We start from the raw sequence: 19,828 nt of genomic DNA on the forward strand, positions 1-19,828 counted from the left end.
TTTACCTACTGTACATAAATCTTTACTCACCCAAACTCCCGGGCTGAGAATTTCTACATGAAGACCTTCTGCAGTGGAGGTGGTGAGAGTTCAGTCACAGACATGATAGTGAGATGAGGAAGAAGAGTGTCAGCTACAGTTAGCTGCGTTACCTCCTACCTCCTTCAGAATAAAGTTAAACAAAGTCTCTGGGCTGATCTTCCTAATCAAACACCGAAGACACATGAGAATCCTTGAATTAAGTTTTACTACTGACCGGAGATTGTCTGTGCTGCTGCAGTGGGCATCTCTTTTAAACCTGTGGCTGAAGAGGATGATCAGAAGCTTCTTCATCACCTCTGCTTTTCTCCTGAACCTCATGTTTGACTGAAGGAAGATGAGAAGACCAGTGGTTCCTGTTCCTGTGGTCCTTTGTGCTGTGATGCTGATGAGCGCTGGGGCTAAAAACGTAAGAACTTTTTTCTTGCCATTACAAAAACAATCAATTTGAATAATAACATCATCTTCTTACTTCAACCCTGGAACGTCCCTACTGCCGTTATAGTAGCATCAATAACTTGTTTGTTTTTACTACAGTAGATATGACTGTGTTTCTACTAAATTACTAAGCACAGATTTAAACGCAAACATTGACATCTACAAAGTCTGTTTGTCTGTTTTTTCCTCCATGTTGGTTGGGCTTTTAACAAGATATTATGGAGGGAAGTGTTTTAAATATGTAAAAATAAAAGTGTTATAAGTGCACTGGACCGAAATGGAAAATCTGTTCTTTTAAGAGAGAAGAATACAGTACATGAGATGTAAGAAAGCTTGTCTTATTTTCCCCCTTGTTAAACACAGACTCCACGCTCAAGTGCAGCAGAATTCATTACCTGCTTTAATGAGACACTTAAACCTATCAGATGAATTGTTTCTGACTTAATGCCTCCATTCCTGTTCCACTTCGACTCATGGCTTGATTTTAGCCACAATAATAAAAATACACAATGATGTTGGTCACATATCAACAAACCACTGCTCATTTGGCCCAGACGATAACAAAATAGGCCACACATGTAAATGGCAGAATTCCAATAATGACAAATGTATCAACACTGTCGACTCATTCCAAGCCATATACAATTTCATCTGAATTTCCTCTATAAATATATACATTTATATATGTTTTTATCTTTTCTTTAGTCCTTGTCATTTTTGTTGTGACTTGTAGATTTCATATATATATTTAATTATTATTTTTAATAATAATAATTATTATTATTCTGCTTTATTTTCTGTTTAGTGTGTTTGCAATGGACAATTGCGTTGTCACTGTGAAGGAGTGAAGGGCAACAGGGTGAGAACCTTGTTTTTTATTCTGATTGGCATACGACATTTTAATAAATAAATGCAAATGTATGGTTAAATATATATTTTTAATCACTCACCCACTTCTTCTCCGTCCAACACAAACAGGGCGACAAAGGTTTTCAGGGAATTCAAGGTCTTCCAGGACCAGAGGGCCGTCCGGGATCAGATGGTCGTGTTGGACCAATGGGATTTCTGGTGGAGCTCTTTTGACTTTTTTTATTAAAAGACAAAAAACAAAACTTTTAATTTAATGTATTCCACACTACAAGAATGCACTACTATAATTTCAAAAATATCTGACTGCTGTCTTCACCAGGGAAACACTGGGCCTGATGGACCTGCGGGGCCAAAAGGAGATCTGGTAACATAACTGTGTATACCATGTGTGATTATAAGTGAGTGATTGGATCCCATGAGAATGTGGGCCACTTCAGACGAAAATACAACTTTCATTTGTATAGTCTACGGATTGGTTATGTGTCGTCTCATACCATAATAAATGCTTGAGTGTATGTCAATGACCACTGTCATTCCAGGGACCTGAAGGTAAAGAAGGATTTGCTGGGGCCCATGGTTTTCCTGTGAGTCTCAGTGTCTTCACCATCAACCCTGCTGCTTAAAATGACTTTTCTTTTCATATAAACATGTACGATTGTGCCACAGGGTTTACCAGGTGTACAAGGACCTCCAGGCCCTCCGGGTTTCCCAGGATGCAACGGAACCAAAGTAAGCATCTGCATCACGGATAACAAATAAATTGGATTTATGGGGAGAAGTAGTGAAAGTAGAGAATATTATACACAGTATGGATTTAGAAACGAAAATCTGAGTTGACCACACCATCGGACGACAGATTAATAAGGTGCTTTCAATGAGGTACTGTTGAAATGTCTGCTGTATTTTACATACGAGTGGTTACGATGAGGAGTAGTTTCACAGTTTTAGTTGTGTTGACTGTTTAATGATGGTCAGACTGTTAAAGGATGAGGAGGAGTGACTAAAGTACTGATGTAGTAGAAAAATGAATAGGAATTCTACTCTTTTTTTTTTACGCACATTTAATTCTTATAGGGAGATGATGGACACCCTGGTGTTCCTGGAGCAAATGGCCGGAATGGAAACCCGGTGAGATATAAAAATAATTCAAATTTATTTTATTTTATTTTTATATGTAACTCCTCACATATTTACCACCAGGTGTTTATGTTTACTCTTTATCCTGTTTTTCGTCCCAGGGCCCACCAGGTTTACGTGGACCAAAGGTAAAAGTATCACATTGTACGTAAAAATATAGTTTATACTGAGCTGTAGAATCATTCAGCATTGACATTGCATTACAATTAACATATTACCTGACAATGTCCATGTCACAGTCACACTGTGCAGTATGTTTGAGGTTTACATTTAAAAAGTCAGTACATTCCATTATTATTGTGTGTTAAAGACCAGTTAATTTGCATGATTAATTATGAAAGCAGCAATAAAAATTAAATCCATGAGGTGTGTCAAAAGTCTGGCCAGCGGGCCAACTGTGGGGCTTCAACAGGTTTTATATGATCCTGACTAAATTTGACTTTAAAGTAGTCAGTCATACCAGCCCAAGATACTTCACCTCTTGACATTTACAGTAGTATTAGAATAGCTGTTGTTTGCTGTAATGTTTTTATAGTTATAGATTAATAATTAATAATTAATATTCCTTTTTTTTTTCTAAAAGAAAAGACAGAGCTGATGTCAGACAGGCTGGTGTTCAATGAACACAGCTCAAATCCTCTCACTATTGATTCTGCTCCTCCACTAGTTGCTGAGGATGTGGTGAAACAGTTGTAGGGTTTATGTGATCGATTCCGCTCCTGAAAGCGGTCATTGGAATTCTGAGCACAGTAGAGTACTTTACTTCAACTGTTACATTACTGCATTTCTGTAATTAGCATTTGTGTTGTTTGTGGTAGGTAAAAAAAATAAAGTCAACATTTTTTTATTTATTTTAAAGGGCGATACTTTGGTGTCTGAGCCTTTTGTGGGGCCACCTGGTAGAAAAGGAGACCCGGTAAGGATAAAAAAACAAAAACAAAAACGGATCAAACTCAAAACTGAATTAATCGTGGTAATGATTATTGATAGATAATTTGGATTAAAATCCTGCTTTGTATTTTAGGGTCTGCAAGGTGAGCCTGGAAATCCAGGAGAACCTGGAGACCGTGGACCAAGAGGATCAGACGTAAGTATAGATTTTTGATGTCACATTAAAATATAAACAAACTAATGAACAACAGACAATATCTTTGTAATGATCGCCTGCCACTTTCATAAACAGGGACATTCCGGCCGTCCAGGGCCTCCAGGATCCAAGGTGAGGCCAATGAATATTTTACAGGAGACTGTACGTGTGCACCGGCTCTGACTGGTTTCCCCTGTGTATTTACTGGGCGTCCAAGTAGCACAGTGAGAAAAACAGCCTAAAAGCACAGCTGTAGGTGTTTGGAGCACTGACTGTTCATGCTCTTATCATAATTGACACTGTTCACACAACTGGGGAATTATAAACAACTCCTGTCTGTACACATAGGTACTGGATTATCAGTGAGGAAGTACTCTCAAGGTTACAAAAGAGAATTTTTTTGCCCTTTTCCCGATAAAACCATAATAATACAAATACTGGGAAATAGGAGACAGACAGAACAATACAGTCCTGCAGTTGGTGGAACATGAGAAAAGACAAGATAATGACTGTTTGAGAACATTGGGATACAAACAAGGCACAATCTTACATTTTCCCATCCCTTTAGGGTCAGGAAGGCACTGGGGGTTTTCCAGGACCTCGTGGACCAAAGGTATTGTTATTTACAGTCAAAGTGTTCTTAAATTGTTAAGTTGGAATTGTCATTTAAAATGATTGCACACACGCTAGAATTGTCTTTGTTCTACTGGCTGCTATAGGCACCGCTTTAACAAACCCTCTGTTTGATGCAGGGCAGAACAGGACCATCTGGATCACCAGGGCCACCAGGACGGATTAGGGAGTTTTCCACTGAGACACAGGACCAAATTGAGGTTTGATCATTGCAAAGACGTAACAACAAGATTTCCTTTTGTCTTTGTTTTGTTTTTTCTTTTTGTAGAATTGAAATAGACAGCATGTTTTAAACATTTTTGAGTTTAATTAAAATATATATAGAGAAGAGTTTAAAGCAGCTGATCCAAACTCCTGGCCTGGGGACCACTTCTGGTCCGCCAGCTCCTAAAATCTGACTTGTGACTACAGAAGAATAATTGCAGGTGATGTTATTATATCTGCTGGTCTATTGTGTAACATGACATTTTCCCAAACAGGGAGTGAAGGGGGATAAAGGGGACGCAGGAGAAAAGGGCTGCAAGGGTGAAAGAGTAAGTTTTCTCTCCCATTTTTAGTCTCTTTTGCACTTTGATCTGACATAATCTGATAAAAACACATCGGAGGGGATTTCACCCGATCCTTCACTTTACAGGGGGCCGTCGACGAAAGCTCTCACATCAAAGGGTCAAAAGGAGAGATTGGACAGCAAGGCCCGGAAGTAGGATTCAAAAGACAACAGTAAAATGAATGGAATATATTGGTGTCTGAAATTTAAAAAAGAGACATTTTTCAGATCTTTCCTTCAATGTAACAATATTTTCCCCTCACCTTGCATTAATAATAACATGTTAGTGTTCTTTCAAGAACCAAACTGCAGAGGGCACTAATGCAGTATTACAATCAGTGATAACTGATGATCTGTTTCACCGTCTGATGACTGAAAAACAAAGTAAATTTAAACATTTTAAATAAAAGTTAAATATTATAGCTATAGACGTTTTTACATCAAATTAAACAAAGATAACTTCAAAACCACAACTGTATTTGTAATGTATTTAACTCTGGTCTACTGGCCATGCTCTTATTACCTAAGAATAAAATTATGAAGGAATTTAAGATATTGTCAATATTGTTCCAGGGAAAACCTGGTAAGAACGGTGACCCTGGCCCAGCTGGACATCAGGTACTTCACTACTCCACCCCCTGTGTACAGTAGCTACAGAATGTGTCAGTGTGTTCTTAATATTCAATTTCCTATTGTTTCATTTAGGGAAGACCTGGTCCTAGAGGTGATCCAGGGTATCCAGGGAGACAAGGAGGAGTGGTCAGTGACTGGTCAGTTCCCAAGTTAATATTTGCTAATGTTTTTGTAACACACTTTCTTTTCTGGACTCTATTTTAGGGGGAAAAGGGAGCGCAAGGTTCAACAGGTCAACCTGGAAAAGTAAGTTTATTATCTTTTTATTTTACCTACCCACATTTATGAGTGCTATTTAAAATATTTCAAATTTGAAATAACAATATTATTATTATTATTATTATTATTATTATTATTATTTATGCAGCATTGTCACATTGATACTACTGCTCTTTAGAACATATTATATAAATTGTCCAACTGATTATTTTATTGAAAATCCAATAATAATCTTCACAATACTAATTGTTATTTTTTCCCTCTGATTGTACTGTATAAAATATGTCTGATGTTAATTTTAATTCCCAGATTGTATTTTTAATAATAATGACATCTAAGCCAGTCACAAGAGAGAAGCTTTGTATTGCAGTAACATCAAGCACTAAAAATGTAAACTTTTATTTCTTTTTCACAATATGCCTCTGTTATTTCACCTGATGAACATAAGCTGGTACTGATAATACTTTGTATCTGTGATTTTAAACTTTGCGCATTTATGGACAATTTCGTATTCAGCGAGTGTCATGGTGGCAAATGATGTTCTATCATAACATAACACTGGAACATGTGAAGTGATAGATGTGGGAATTGTTTCTGAGAAAATAATCCATTTTATCCATCAGCCATCAGCCCACTCCACTCCACTCCAGATATATAGACCTCTTTTCACACAGAATATTCTCTACAGCCTTTAACCAACAGGGATTCTGAAACAAAAGTCAATTTGCAGCAGAGACCCAAATCTTCAATGCTAAGCAGAAGTCACTTTAATGGTTAAACAGATGTGGTTGGTTAGCGATGCCATTTCAAACTTGAAGAAAAGTTTTTTATCTTCCCCAATTATCAGTGAGTGGTTGTCTACATTTGGGAGTGTGGAGAATAAGATTGGTTTATCAGTGAGTGAGTCAGCCTCAAACAATTTAAATCTGCAAATTCACCCTTTCCAAAAAGTTCCTGTGGATGTGCCGTGGCTTGAACACATACCTTTGTCTGCAGGTGTACGGAACTGTTCCTGTGCCACTTAAAGGATATCGTGGAGACCCTGGACCCCCTGGTCATCAAGGACCCCCTGGACATCAAGGTATGGAATAAAAATAAAGCAAATTTCCTTAACCGTGTTCAAATTAATATTGTTATTGTTTTGTTTTTTTAAATGTAATTGTTGTAGCATTTTGATAAACTACAATGTTGGAACCGTAACATAAAAGGTATTTTTCATCCTCTAGGTGTTGTGGGTTTTCCTGGACCAGATGGACTTCCAGGTCTGTGGTATAAGCTAGACTGCATTGAAAAATACATAATAATTTAGTATACTTCTCTCAGCCAAAATACTAACGACCTCTGTCATATTAAACAGGCCGTGTATCTGGGATTCCTGGACCAGGTCCACAAGGTCCTCCTGGATTCATAGGTCCAAAGGGAGAACCTGGAGAGCCTGCACAATATAATAACGGACCGCCAGGTGTAGACGGAGATCCCGGTGATCCAGGACCTCCCGGTGATCCAGGCCTACCTGGACCCCCAGGAGACAGAAGTAAGTGAAACTCCTGCCCGGAGAATATATTTGACATTTAAACATATTTTATTATACTACTATGTTTTTGTTTATTCCAAATGTTTTTATAACATTAAGACCACAGGACAGAGGTAATTATTAATAAATAAAACTATGAATAAATATTAAACCCTGTTAAAGTTTACTTTCGGTTTGAATTAATTATGTTGATTTTTCAAAATTTGGAATTACCTGCATCGAGTTGGCTACTATAAGTACTATGACCAGTGTTTCTGCACAGCAACATGTAACTAATAATACATAATATATTTACTGGCTGAAGAGTATCTATTTTAAGAGTATTTATTTTATAAATAATAATAATAATAATAATAATGAAACCATAGACTAGTTAGTCAAATGGACTAAGATGGACTGCACTGTTCACAGCTAACAGAGTAACCAAAGCTCTACCAGGACCAAAGGGAGTGAAGGGTGTCCTTGGACTTCCAGGTTATGATGGAAGATTTGGAATCAAAGGTGAAAACTAATTTAATTTCACTGTTTCTCTTGTTATAAATCTTGGGCTGACACAAGAGTTCTGTTCTTTACAGGAGTGAAGGGGGAGCCATGTTATGAATGTACAGGACCAGGACCAGCAGGACTACCAGGTCCTCGTGGTCCACCTGGAAGTCCAGGTAAAGTCATTGAATGACAAATGACAAAAACAATTCCCTTCTACATAAGTTAAATAAACATTTCTGTTTACGTGTGTTGCCAAGGCTACAATCAGACACCAGGGGACAAAGGTGATCCAGGATCCCCAGGACACAGAGGTTCACTTGGAAGACCAGTGAGTTACTAGTGTCACTGTTTTAACAGCTTTTTGGTTTTTGGTTTTGTTTTGTTTTTTCCAAATGTGTAAATTCTATGAAAGGGTCCAGTTGGTGTACCAGGATTACCCGGCCTTGCAGGGCAAAAGGGAGAATCCCAGGTCTATAACACACCTAGAATTAAGGGAGAGAGAGGCGACCCAGGACAGCCTGGCCTACCTGGTACTAGTGGTATACCAGGGTTCCCTGGGAAACCTGGTCATAAAGGCAACCGAGGCCCTCCAGGGGACGCTGTGAGACCATTTGACTCATCAGTATTTATACGTTCATACATTTTGGCTTTACATTTTTCAAAAATGTCTCTCCTTTTTTCAGTATCCATTTCCAGGTTTTGTTGGAGACCGTGGTTTCCCAGGTGAACCAGGACCAACCGGCAGACTAGGACCAGCTGGCCTCCCAGGGCCTGTAGGATATGGGCCTACTGGACAACCAGGATATAAGGGGAATATTGGTGTACCTGGTTTGCCAGGAGAGCCAGGAAGTCCAGGTTAAACAAAACCAGATTATGTTGTAATTAATGACAAACAGACTTTGGTTCAAGTGTTGTTGGTTTTTTTTTAACTGACAAAGATTCATTAATATAATAGTTCAATATATTGTATTATAATAGATCTGAGAAAATCAGTAATAAAAAATCAGTAATATCAATGTCTATTTACATGTTTGTGAGTAGGCCAGAAAGGAGAACCACTCATTCACACCAAAGGACTTCCTGGACCACGTGGATTTCCAGGCCAAACTGGTTCACCTGGAAACCCAGGTCAGTGTTATTGTATTGCAAATACATTTATATGTGAAATAGATAAATTAAATGATCTTACCAAGTGCCCAACCACAAACAACAAGGTCACGAAGGAGTGCCAGGAACCTCAGGATCACCAGGTCCACCTGGACAGAAGGGGGAACGAGGTCATCTGTCACTTCCAGGAAATCAGGGAATCCAAGGACAAAAAGGTGATTAAACAGCTAAGATGAAAAAGAAACATATCCTTTACCCAGCTGCTCTGTCAGGCACTTTAAAAGTTGCCTTGGCAATGCTTGAAAATGTGTATACCTGTGTGTGCGTGTGTGTGTTTTCAGGAGAAAAAGGGCAGCCAGGTCTTCCTGGTCCTCCTGGTAGGGGTCTGTCTGGCCGACCTGGTCTACAAGGCCCTCCTGGAGCTCCAGGATTAAAGGTCAGGGGCGTTTGGATTTATAAAACTTTCTTGTCCTCTACAAATAGTAGAAAACAGCAAAGGTAACAATAAAAATATTGTAGAAATCATGATGGAATATTTCATTACCATAGAACAATATCAGTTTTTAAGGAAATATGGTTCTCAGTGTATTTATTTCAGCATAAAAGTAGAAAATACATCGAACAAAAATTACAGAGCACAGTCCCTCACACGGTGAAAGGTTAAATTAACTCTGAAAGTTGCATAGAAATTATTGATATGAATAATGAAATATTGAGCTTGTATACATTTGACTTTTAGGGTGATGGCCAGTGGGAAAAACGTGGTATCCCAGGTCTCCCAGGGGCCACAGGTGAACCTGGAGCTCAGGGGCCTTCAGGAGATCCTGGAGGTTCTGGTCGACCTGGGAGCCCTGGTCCAACTGGAACCCCAGGTTTTCCAGGAGAAAAAGGTACAAATGCCTTTTCAAATACTGCACATGGTATATACGGTATATGGCTAAAACACCTGGTACACTGACTGCACAATGTTATGGTAAATGCAGGAAGCAAAGGTATCATAGGCCCCCCAGGACTGCCTGGGAACAAGGGCTTATGTAACATATCTGGACCAGCCGGATTTCCAGGACCAGACGGTTATCCAGGATTACCAGGTTTGTTGATAAAATCTGGAAAAAAATTGAAAAAAATTGCAGCTACTTCAGATAAACAGTTACAACTAAAAAAATTAAATATATATATATATATGTTCTCACTTCTTACTACACTGTTGATCTAACAGGACAGAATGGCTTACCTGGAGAGAAGGGAACTCAAGGTCTTCCAGGGTCAGGTCATCCAGGTCGGTGTGGTGAGACTGGTGACCCCGGTCCATCAGTGCTAGGTTTTCAGGGACCTCCTGGACGAAAAGGATTTAAGGGACAAAACGGTGTACATGGACAACCAGGTCCATCAACTGTTTTAAATAGACCTCAGTACTGTACACACAAGTGTGTTTCCCATCTTTAAATTTTTTTCTGTTGCAGCTTTCATATGATTTGTATTCATTCAAGGTCCAAAAGGAGACCGTGGACCAGATGGTTTACCAGGATATGGACCAGAAGGGCTGCCTGGACCTATAGGACCACCAGGACAGTTAGGTAAAACTTATATTCAATACATTTTATATTAAATACAGAACTGGTTAATAACACATTTAATTTGAAACTTACCTCTCTTCCAGGTATTGATAATTCAGTGCAAGTGCAGGTATGGTCTGAAGTTTTTAGGAAAATGACCCCATGACCTTTACTCTCACAGGTTCCCCTGGTCGTGATGGAGCTAAGGGTGCCCAAGGTCCTCCAGGCATCCCTGGGGAGCCAGGACTGAGGGGTCCTTCTGGCCCTCTATTAGGGACACAAGGAGACACTGGTGTTTCAGGTCAAATGTTTCTATAAAGACTATACAGTAGAATAGACACGGGAAGATAAACTGGAAGACTAACATTTAACATGTATTGAAGTGTGGTACCTGAACACACCTTTTAGAATGAAAAATGAATTAGATTTGTTTTTTTTAATCATATCTGTCTCCATAGTTCATATATACAAGTTATGGGTAAAGTTCAATATCATTTCTTGACGATACTTAAATCATAAAAAAAATCCACATGGCGTGATTCAAGTAGAAGTTTTTAACAAGAGCTAGAACAAGTTAAAGAGCAAAACATTAGGTATAAAACAGAAAATATTAGCAGGAAAACTATTTAACAGATTGAAGGCAGCATGAAGATGAAAGAGGGGTGTTCCACAGTCTCGTAGCTACAGCGCTTCAGGATCAATTTCCTCTTGTTTAAAAAAGGGGCATTTGAGAGAGAGTGAGGCTTACCTTGGCATGGACTTCTAAAGAGAACCTCCAGGTGCAAGTCAACAGAGACTGATGACTATATGGAGGACAGTAAGTGCCTGTGGCAGCAACACAGGATATGTAGAGGAGAATGTGTGCCTCTAGAAACAAAATAACATAACAATAAGGACTTCAGCTTTAGAATGGATCACAGATTAAAAAAATATTTGAAAAAAATATGCAGCAACACATCGTGTGTTCATTCTTCTGTGTTTGTTAAATGCCCTGCAGCCTGAAGGCGGTCAAGCTCCTTCCTATTTGAGCAATAAAAATATAATACCAGTAGTCAAAACGAGATGATATAAATAAAACCTGTATATTATCTCCAGCTCGGTTTTTACAGCAGATTTGACACTTATCTGAACTGAAAAAGCAGTTTCTTATTCTTTAATAAACTTCTTGTTCCTAGCGCCTTTGGTAGGAAAGCTGTTACTTACAGTACCTCTCTCCTAATATTTTTCTAGGATACGCTGGTCAATCTGGTTGCTTTGGAGATCCTGGAAATATTGGGCCAAAAGGACGCAGAGGCTTAGAAGGACCGAGAGGAAGTGCTGGACCAAGAGGTCTTGGTTTGATATTGTTTTATATGACTTTTTGTTTTTCTCCATTTGTTTAAGTTTTTTTTATTATTATTATTTTCACATTGTGTGTGCCTTTGCTCAGGGCCTCCAGGGGATCCAGGCACTGATGGATTCAAGTTGTCAATGGGTACTCCAGGACCTCCTGGACTTCCAGGAGATCCAGGAGTCTTAGGACTACCTGGTAAGATGGGCTTGGAGAGGAATATATCAAAAGAAAAATCTAAATTTTTCTTAAAATAATTTATTTCACTATAAAGTACTGTTAAAAATAACAAACTCTACTGGATGTAACATGCAGCAAAAATGGTTTACCTCAGGTAAAAAAGGACTTAAGGGAGAACCAGGAATCAGAGGAGGGCCGGGCTTCCCTGGTTCACCAGGTTCTACTGGCCACAAAGGAATTAAAGGAGAACCATGTGACTGTGAACATGGACCGCCTGGAGAAGTAGGACAAAAGGTAGTGATGATAAAAATAATGTTGTTGATGCAAATGTTCTGACATTTTTCATTAAAAATCTAAGTAGTTCATCCTCTGTCTTAAGGGTGAACCAGGACTAACAAATACTACTGGGATGAAGGGTCAAAAAGGTCAACCTGGTGTCAGTGGAAGAGCAGGCATATCAGGAAGTGATGGACCAAAGGGGAATCCAGGACCTGATGGAGAAAATGGTTAATAATTATTTGCAGTATTTTTTTTTTTTTTTACCTCGTATACCACACTTTTCCTACTTGTGTATTTTTGTGTCCACCTGATTGTCTTTTTCAGGTCCCCAAGGTCCTAAAGGAGCTAAAGGCTCAACTGGACCTCCTGGAATAAAAGGACATCCAGGACCTCATGGTCCACCAGGCAAAGCTCTTTCAATCAAATATCATTCATATCTGCTGTTTTAAACCTACTGATCATTTAAAAAATATGGACTTCAAACAAGACTATTGTTTATTATTATATATTATTAAGTTTTATTTTTACTTGTACCTTATGCTCCAACATCAACCTCAGGGATCCAAGGACTACCAGGTGTCCAGGGTTATCCGGGCCCAAAAGGCAACCAAGGCCGGGATGGGATCCCTGGTCCACCTGGACAGAAAGGCGACAGTAAGACATTTGTCATATTTATAGAGCTAGGCTCTCTCACACAACCCTACAGGTTTTTACTGACATTCAGAACGTGCTTATTTTTACATTACACCAAAGTTGTAAATGTATTCAGAGGTTCATTGTTTTTTGTTTTTTTAACCTATTTGCTCTGTAGCCATTACTATAGCGACACCAGGAAGACGTGGTGACACAGGTCGACCAGGTGAGTCACAGGTAAAATGGTTTTATCCTCATGACTTTTTGTAAACAGAACGTTACTCAATTATTTCCTCCGTCTGTTATATTAGGCCCCCCGGGGAACCCTGGTCCACCTGGCCTGTCCATGACAGGAAGTCCAGGACCTACAGGAGACAGAGGAACTCCAGGTCAATGTGGGACCAATGGCTTAAGGGGAACACCTGGAAGAGAAGGGACATGTATTCCTGGATCAAAAGGAGATCAAGGCTTACCTGGAAATCCTGGTCTGCCAGGTCAGGAAACGTATATGTTCCAAGGATAGGTTCTTAACACATACTACAGTATAACACCTGTAAGAAAAACATTTTTATTTGTATGTTGAATGAGTAAAAAATCATCAACTTTGAAGCAGAATCGTGTAGCAACTGTGGCTACTCTCACATTTTAAAATGATTTATCTTTTATTTATGGGCAAACACACTATAATACTTTAAAGAACATGTGAATAATAATAAATATTATATATATATATATATGTGTGTGTGTGTGTGTGTGTGTGAGTGTGAGTCTGTACTGCATTGCAATTTTTTTTTTCTGACATTTCCAAACACAGTTGAGGTGCCTTTCTTTACAGGGTTACTGTATCAGGACTTCTTCCATCAACTTTTTACTCACTTTTTATGTAGGCAGTCCTGGCATTCCAGGACCTTCATATCCCAGAGAACCTGGATTAAAAGGAGACAGAGGGAACATGGGTCATTCAGGAAACCCAGGTCACAGTGGACCACCAGGAGATCCAGGTCCCCTAGGACCGGCTGTATGTGACAGAATATATATCATAGTCTAGTCAAATCCTGCTTTATGTTAATTTTCTTAGATTATAGTAATGTCAAGTATACCCTGTGGTTACATAACATGTGATACTGATAAATTTACCTCTGAGTCGTGAAAAAGGTAACTCCAATGCCTGTGCTATATAAGTCTAATCCTTGACTTTTCATTGTTCTTTGTTTCCCCAGGGTGAAAAAGGCAGACCAGGAGGCCCGGGGCCTAAAGGTGATTTTGGTCCTCCAGGATTCCAAGGGCCTCCAGGTAATCTATCATTTCTACTGTCAGTGCTTAAATTAGGTGCTCTCTTTGAATTTCTGCACAGACAAAGGCAGATCTGTCACCAGAGAAGACAAATAGATTCGCTATTGATTTATGTTCTAATATGTGAAAGGAAATACAAATGGGACCCGAAATGAAGGAGAAAGAATGAACAGATGTATGAGGAAGAGATTTTCTGCCATGTGCAAAGATGTAAAATGAGGAATATATGTGTGATTTAAGGTTGTATTGGAGACCCTGGATACATCGCAGGCCCACAGGGTCCTCCTGGATCAAAAGGTTTCCCCGGACCTCCTGGTACATGATACATCTGTCTTACTACTAAGTCATAGAAGAGGATTCAACTAAGATTCACAGTTTAGCAACTTACACATCAATATTTTCCTTTCTAATTTCCTAACAATTCTTTGAACATGGCTACAGGGCGAAAAGGTGAACCAAACTTTCCCAGATTCAAACCTGAGCCAGGACCTCCTGGATTACCTGGTCTCCCTGGGAACCGAGGACCTGCAGGGATCAGTGGACTGTTAGGACCGCCTGGACTTCAAGGTACAAAATTTAGCTTTATTTCATACCTAGTTTGATTTCTGAGGTTACCCTGGTTAAGGTTGGTTAAGGTTGCTGCTTTCCATTGCACTGTGTATTGCTGGATTCAGGAAAGCCAGGCATTAAAGGAGCACATGGTTCAAGTCCAATTGGACCTCCAGGTTTTCCCGGCATCAAAGGAGATAAAGGAACAGCAGGACTTCCAGGTACGTGTTTGTCTGTCTAGATATACGAAAACACATTTAAAAAAAAGCATGGAATGTGTTACAGGTTTCTGCATCTAATATACATGGGTTTGTGTACTGGTATAAATATGTACATATTTGGCCACATATTGATACCAGCAACAGTGTTGGTACATCATTATTCACATTATGTAACAATAACAATCATTTATTTTTATTATCTATTTCTATTTATGTAATGACTTCCTCTTCAGGTTTAGAAGGAAGACCTGGAAACCCAGGCCACAAAGGACTTCCAGGACTTCCAGGACTTCCAGGAAGAGATTTGCCATGTTTTGTTGACAGCTTTATGATAACCAGACACAGTCAGAGCATTCACGTACCAGACTGTCCTTATGGCTCCACCCTCATCTACTCTGGTTACTCCCTTCTCTTCATCAATGGAAATGAGCGAACTCACGGTCAGGACCTTGGTAAGAGCATGGAAACAACACAGTACTGTGCTGGGTCAGTGCAATGAAATATAAAAACATTTTTATGTCTCTCTTCCAATACTTGAAATTGTCTCAGGCACAATGGGAAGCTGCCTCCCTCGTTTCTCCACCATGCCCTTCCTGTTCTGTGACACAGAAAATAACTGTCGCTATGCCTCTCGTAATGACTACTCATACTGGCTGTCTACTGACACTCCTGTGCCAACCGACATGGTCTCTGTCACAGAAGATAGGCTGGCATCCTACATCAGCAGGTGCATCCACACATACTGTATATTTATATCCCCTGTGTATCCAAGGAACTCATAAAAATGGATTCCTACAGTATATGTCAAAGTGAGAGCAGAAGCAGAAAAACAGAACAACAGTAAGGCTGCACAGTGTCATGCCGGTCCAGGCTCTGGTCTGACTGTGAACCAGAACTCTGCAACTTTAGGACACAGCTGGGAATGTGATAGAGTTCATAGTTCAGCTCTTTTACTTGTTTCCCCCACCATGGGAATCTGCATTAATAAGAAAGATGCAGACTCTTGCATATTTTCGAGGCATCAGTCTGGGTGCATACGGACGTTTGACATTTCCGTGGTACAATTTTTCTTTTCTTTTTTTACTTTAGGGCACACAATACACAACACTAACTGTAAACCAAATGATAAAATATTTATATATGTATATGTATTGTCAAATACAATGATTTGACTATTTGACTTCTGTTCAACTCCAACTACAATGTCTCCATGTATCTATGGTTTCAGGTGCTCAGTGTGTGAAATGACTTCCAATGTCCTGGCGGTCCACAGCCAGACCACTCTGATACCTCAGTGTCCCCAAGGATGGGAATCTCTGTGGACTGGCTACTCATTTGTCATGGTAAAGAAAAGCATTATGTCCCTGCACCATGTTGTTTTTTTCTATTGACTTTCATCTATTGCAGCAAACAGGCGCTGGTGCCGGTGGCTCCTCACAGCCTCTGGTTTCTCCTGGCTCCTGCCTAGAACATTTCCACCAAGTGCCCTTCATTGAATGTCATGGCAAAGGAACATGTAACTACTATCCCGACTCCTATAGCTACTGGCTGGCCTCTGTGGATCCCAACAATATGTTTAGGTAAACTGACGTTCATTAAGCAGAATCATCCAAATCATGTAAAAATCACAGTAAATTTAAGTGTCATATTTAATTCTTCACACGACTATTACAGATATTTTCCGTTGCAGTATAACTTTCCAGGCAATTCTCTTAGACAATAGTTTTGTTGATTTTAATGACTTCCTGCTCTGAATCTACGCCCCCATATAATAAAGTTTTAGTGTCTATTTCCATAACAGTGTGAGTTTGGTTTTTCTTCTGCAGGAAACCAGTTCCACAGACCGTGAAGGGAGACTCTTTACAAAGTGTCATCAGCCGATGCCGGGTCTGTAGAAAACCATTTTAGAAGTTTAATATTTTTATGTTTTGATGTCTAAGAAAAACTCTTGCTACTGCCAAATATCTACTGCCAATTGCTATATCTACTGCAAATTATATCCATTATATTTGAAGGATTGTGTAGTGTCACCAGAATGTACTGGTTCTTTATAGTAATACGTTTATAGAGAGAAATTGTTCTGGTATTGAACTCACTAGAAATAGCAGAAATGTTTCCAGTCCAAGTTTTACATACTCTTTTTCAATGTTGATTTGACTATAGATTTACAGTTTATCCTTTGTTTTTATCCTTTTAAACTATTTTATATGTGACAATGTATTTTGAATTAAAAACACTCCAGTTGCCTCTGCTGTCTGTGTCATTTTCACTCTGCATGTGCCCTGAAATAACTGGTCCGGTCTAGTCAGTGAATGACTTTGACGTCATGCAACAACTGTCATACATTTTTCCATGACTTCAGGAGAGGAGGAATGTTGTAAATGTGACTTGTTCCTGCATTTAAATGGCAAACATGGGCAAACATTGAGTCATCAGTGTCCTCCCTCTGAAAACAACCTCCTTGAATCTCCACGTGTTAAATGGTGCGTGGAAAAGATTACTTTTTATGACTTACGCAGCCCACCGCCTTTTATGTCCCATTCCTAAATTACCAGTTTGAGGAAATGGAAATGGAATGCAATTATGATGAAGAGAAATAGTTATTACTCTTGTGACTCCTGTACCATCCTTAATATTGATTCTAAGTATCACTTAAAAGAAGCCATTACTACAATGTGAATAATTACATATTCTTCATTTCATTTTTTTAAAACTCAGTGCTTTCACTTCAGACCCCAAACTTGGTCATCCATAGCTGCCAGAGTGATCAATATGTGGTTGAGCTGAATGCAAAAAGCCACAGTAACAGCTACCATCAATATTGGGTTTGAAATACTGTTTCCTTTTGGCAAGGCGATGTTACAGGATATCGACTGCTCCGAGTCAAATAACAAACAGCCCAGTGGGCTTTTATAACAAAGGCAGCTATCACAGCCAAACAGAGGCTTAGTCTGCCTGTATGAATAACAAGCCAGGATGAAATTAGTATCAGAATATTTACCTAAAGCCCTCTTGACACATGCCATGGAAACAGCCACTTCACTGATGCCACTTTGAATAAAATGTTTTACATGGTCTCTGGCAAGGAGTTGTAGAAGAAAGGTTCTGCTGTAGAATTATCTGCACAGCCGACTTAAAAGGGATTATTCTGCAGCCTGCAGTGTTCTTACTAACTGTTTGGGGGCTACAGTGGGCTCAGGTGACACAAAGTGTTTGTGGAAAGTTTATTGTCCTTCAAGGTTGCTTTATTATAGATGGATGGATGAAGAAAGAAAGAAAGAAAGAACGAAAGAAAGAAAGAAGGAAAGAAAGAAAGAAAGAAAGAAAGAAAGAAAGAAAGAAAGAAAGAAAGAAAGAAAGAAAGAAATACTGGCCAAGACGCCATCCCCAAACATTCTGCAAAGATGGAATTCTTCAATTCTATGAAAACACCATATTCAATGTAATGACAAATGCAACATCAAGCATTGTTTATTTACATGATTTCAAGTAAAACTGTAATCACCACTGTACTTGTCTGATATTAGGAGGTCTTACTGAATTACCCAGCTGTGCATCGCAGTTGCACATTTACAGCATGTGACAAACATTCCTCTTATTCAGATGCAGCAGAACTGTTAAGTTAAGCAGAGCAGAAATCTCATTAAAGAGATGCACAGACCAAACTCACAAGGGTATAACAAATGATGAGTTGACCTTCATGGTCTCATGGAAGCATCTCTGCGTAACCCATGGATTTAACTTTATGGCGCCGCATGTTTTAATAAAACTATTGTTTCCCCAGTGCGTGCGTCATTAATGCTTCAATTTACACGATGTCTCATTTAGTTTTCACTAGAAACCACCTTCAAACAAGGAGGGGGCGCTTTCACGGTGACAGGTTACACCAACGAGAGCATCGCAGTGACCTCCTGCTTTACAGCCTGACTACAGTGTGTTTATTTTAATGGTGACACCCGGAATGATCAGGTTGGAGCGAAAACATCCTTATTTAGACTTTTGGTCTTACCCCTAATGACAGCTGTAAATCACATGCTACATGCTCCAGTACCCTGATGGGCAAACTGGGAGAAGACATGACGCAGACAACCTAGACACTCCTCCCCTTTGTGGTAGAAGGTACCAGCTATAAAAGAGTGCTGCATCTTCTTGTGTCAGTGAGTAAATTGGTGACTGCTTTGTTATCTTATTTAAAAATAAGAAGAAAAAAATTCTTATTCTTCTAAGAATGTCTTTCATCGTCAGCATCTTGGCACTTTTATTTTTTGCATCATGTGTAGTGGGAAACACACGGACCGAGCAGGGAGTAAAAGACCTGCAGCTTCAGCAAAATTCACTTTTGTGGCTGGGAAAATTACGAGACGAGCGGGTAAGAAGTTTTTTCTGTTGATATACTCTGTTTAAAAACGACTACAAAAACCTTAATACCTGGTGAACACGTCTCAACTACAGTGGCAGTTGAATTACTACCTAATTTGCATGAGCTAATATTTATCAGGAAAACTGGGAAAGTATTTGCTGAATAACTGTAAAATTAATATTAACAACGCAGTACAACTCCAAGATCAAGTACTAGAGTGAAAATTCACTTTGGCTTATATTTTCTGTTTTTATTTTTCTCCTACAGGAATCATCTAAGACATGGAACTTGTTCTCAATGGAGTTCTTGAAATCTGAGAATGGAATAAACCACCAAGGGTCTAGAGACACGGAGAAGCAGGAGAAGAATCGACGCGATGTGAGGAATGGACTTACAACTCGCAGAGCGGGCTGTCGAGTCTTCTTCTGGAAATCCTGGACTTCCTGTTAACTCCGTTACAACCTGAGTGCTACACCTAAAAACCTCTGTTCTGCCTCTTGTACATCACTGTAGTAATGCATTTGTTAAAGATGAGAGTATGCCCATGAATACCTGACTGTAACTTGGACCGATGTAAATACATACTCATCCTGCAAACGTCACGGCACATGTCAAATGTCTTAAAAAATAAAACTTAGTCACGCTCATGTTTCATTCCTCTATTTCAAAAAGAAAACTTCATTTGACTTTGGCTGCT

The 19,828-nt window shown here is 39.3% G+C and overlaps 2 protein-coding genes and 1 long non-coding RNA gene across 5 annotated transcripts in view; 1 reads left to right on the top strand and 2 right to left on the bottom strand.

Annotated features, from left to right (window-relative positions):
* Positions 1 to 100, bottom strand: part of LOC103396079 (collagen alpha-4(IV) chain-like) — a 15,797-nt gene extending 15,697 nt beyond the window's left edge. Inside the window, exon 1 of the mRNA XM_025052405.1 lies at positions 31 to 100. The gene's annotated coding sequence lies outside the window, so the exon portion shown is untranslated. The remainder of the gene's footprint in view (positions 1 to 30) is intronic.
* A 212-nt stretch (positions 101 to 312) lies between these two features.
* Positions 313 to 17,034, top strand: LOC103396029 (collagen alpha-1(IV) chain-like). Of its 2 annotated transcripts, none has more exons than XR_003053090.1 (52): positions 313 to 448; positions 1,283 to 1,336; positions 1,456 to 1,545; positions 1,667 to 1,711; positions 1,887 to 1,931; positions 2,014 to 2,076; positions 2,422 to 2,475; positions 2,586 to 2,612; positions 3,344 to 3,400; positions 3,509 to 3,571; positions 3,668 to 3,703; positions 4,140 to 4,184; positions 4,324 to 4,404; positions 4,684 to 4,737; positions 4,839 to 4,904; positions 5,325 to 5,369; positions 5,457 to 5,510; positions 5,589 to 5,630; positions 6,600 to 6,684; positions 6,830 to 6,865; positions 6,961 to 7,137; positions 7,549 to 7,638; positions 7,713 to 7,796; positions 7,881 to 7,951; positions 8,036 to 8,224; positions 8,307 to 8,478; positions 8,665 to 8,751; positions 8,838 to 8,945; positions 9,072 to 9,166; positions 9,470 to 9,620; positions 9,714 to 9,821; positions 9,950 to 10,114; positions 10,221 to 10,307; positions 10,468 to 10,587; positions 11,517 to 11,615; positions 11,716 to 11,814; positions 11,951 to 12,090; positions 12,176 to 12,302; positions 12,400 to 12,480; positions 12,634 to 12,729; positions 12,887 to 12,934; positions 13,020 to 13,202; positions 13,596 to 13,726; positions 13,929 to 14,001; positions 14,242 to 14,316; positions 14,443 to 14,568; positions 14,676 to 14,771; positions 15,005 to 15,223; positions 15,321 to 15,498; positions 16,000 to 16,114; positions 16,186 to 16,351; positions 16,598 to 17,034. XR_003053090.1 is itself a non-coding variant. In XM_008333953.3 (52 exons), exons 1-52 carry the CDS (start codon positions 377 to 379, stop codon positions 16,677 to 16,679), a joined length of 4,959 nt encoding a protein of 1,652 aa, XP_008332175.1. In that variant the 5' UTR covers positions 313 to 376; the 3' UTR covers positions 16,680 to 17,033. The 2 variants fall into 2 exon arrangements, 1 of the variants encoding a protein (XP_008332175.1); XM_008333953.3 differs by having other exon boundaries at positions 16,179 to 16,351; positions 16,598 to 17,033.
* Positions 10,162 to 12,735, bottom strand: LOC112488715 (uncharacterized). 2 transcript variants are annotated; one of them, XR_003053091.1, is made up of 6 exons: positions 12,610 to 12,735; positions 12,228 to 12,287; positions 11,946 to 12,070; positions 11,035 to 11,153; positions 10,380 to 10,553; positions 10,162 to 10,283 (listed from the first exon to the last, which is right to left on the bottom strand). It is a non-coding gene; the product is annotated as an uncharacterized LOC112488715 (long non-coding RNA). The 2 variants fall into 2 exon arrangements; XR_003053092.1 differs by lacking the exon at positions 12,610 to 12,735 and adding an exon at positions 12,383 to 12,433.
* Positions 17,035 to 19,828: the final 2,794 nt, after the last annotated feature.

The sequence above is a fragment of the Cynoglossus semilaevis genome, chromosome 20 (genome assembly GCF_000523025.1).
Source record: "Cynoglossus semilaevis isolate Cse_v1.0 chromosome 20, Cse_v1.0, whole genome shotgun sequence".
NCBI lineage: Eukaryota > Metazoa > Chordata > Actinopteri > Pleuronectiformes > Cynoglossidae > Cynoglossus > Cynoglossus semilaevis.

Coding starts and splice junctions, on each gene's coding strand:
- LOC103396029 (XM_008333953.3), top strand. CDS start 377: ATGAGAAGACCAGTGGTTCCTGTTCCTGTGGTCCTTTGTGCTGTGATG. Junction 11,616..11,715: donor AGGAAGTGCTGGACCAAGAG/GTCTTGGTTTGA, acceptor GCCTTTGCTCAG/GGCCTCCAGGGGATCCAGGC. Junction 12,481..12,633: donor AGGACCTCATGGTCCACCAG/GCAAAGCTCTTT, acceptor CATCAACCTCAG/GGATCCAAGGACTACCAGGT.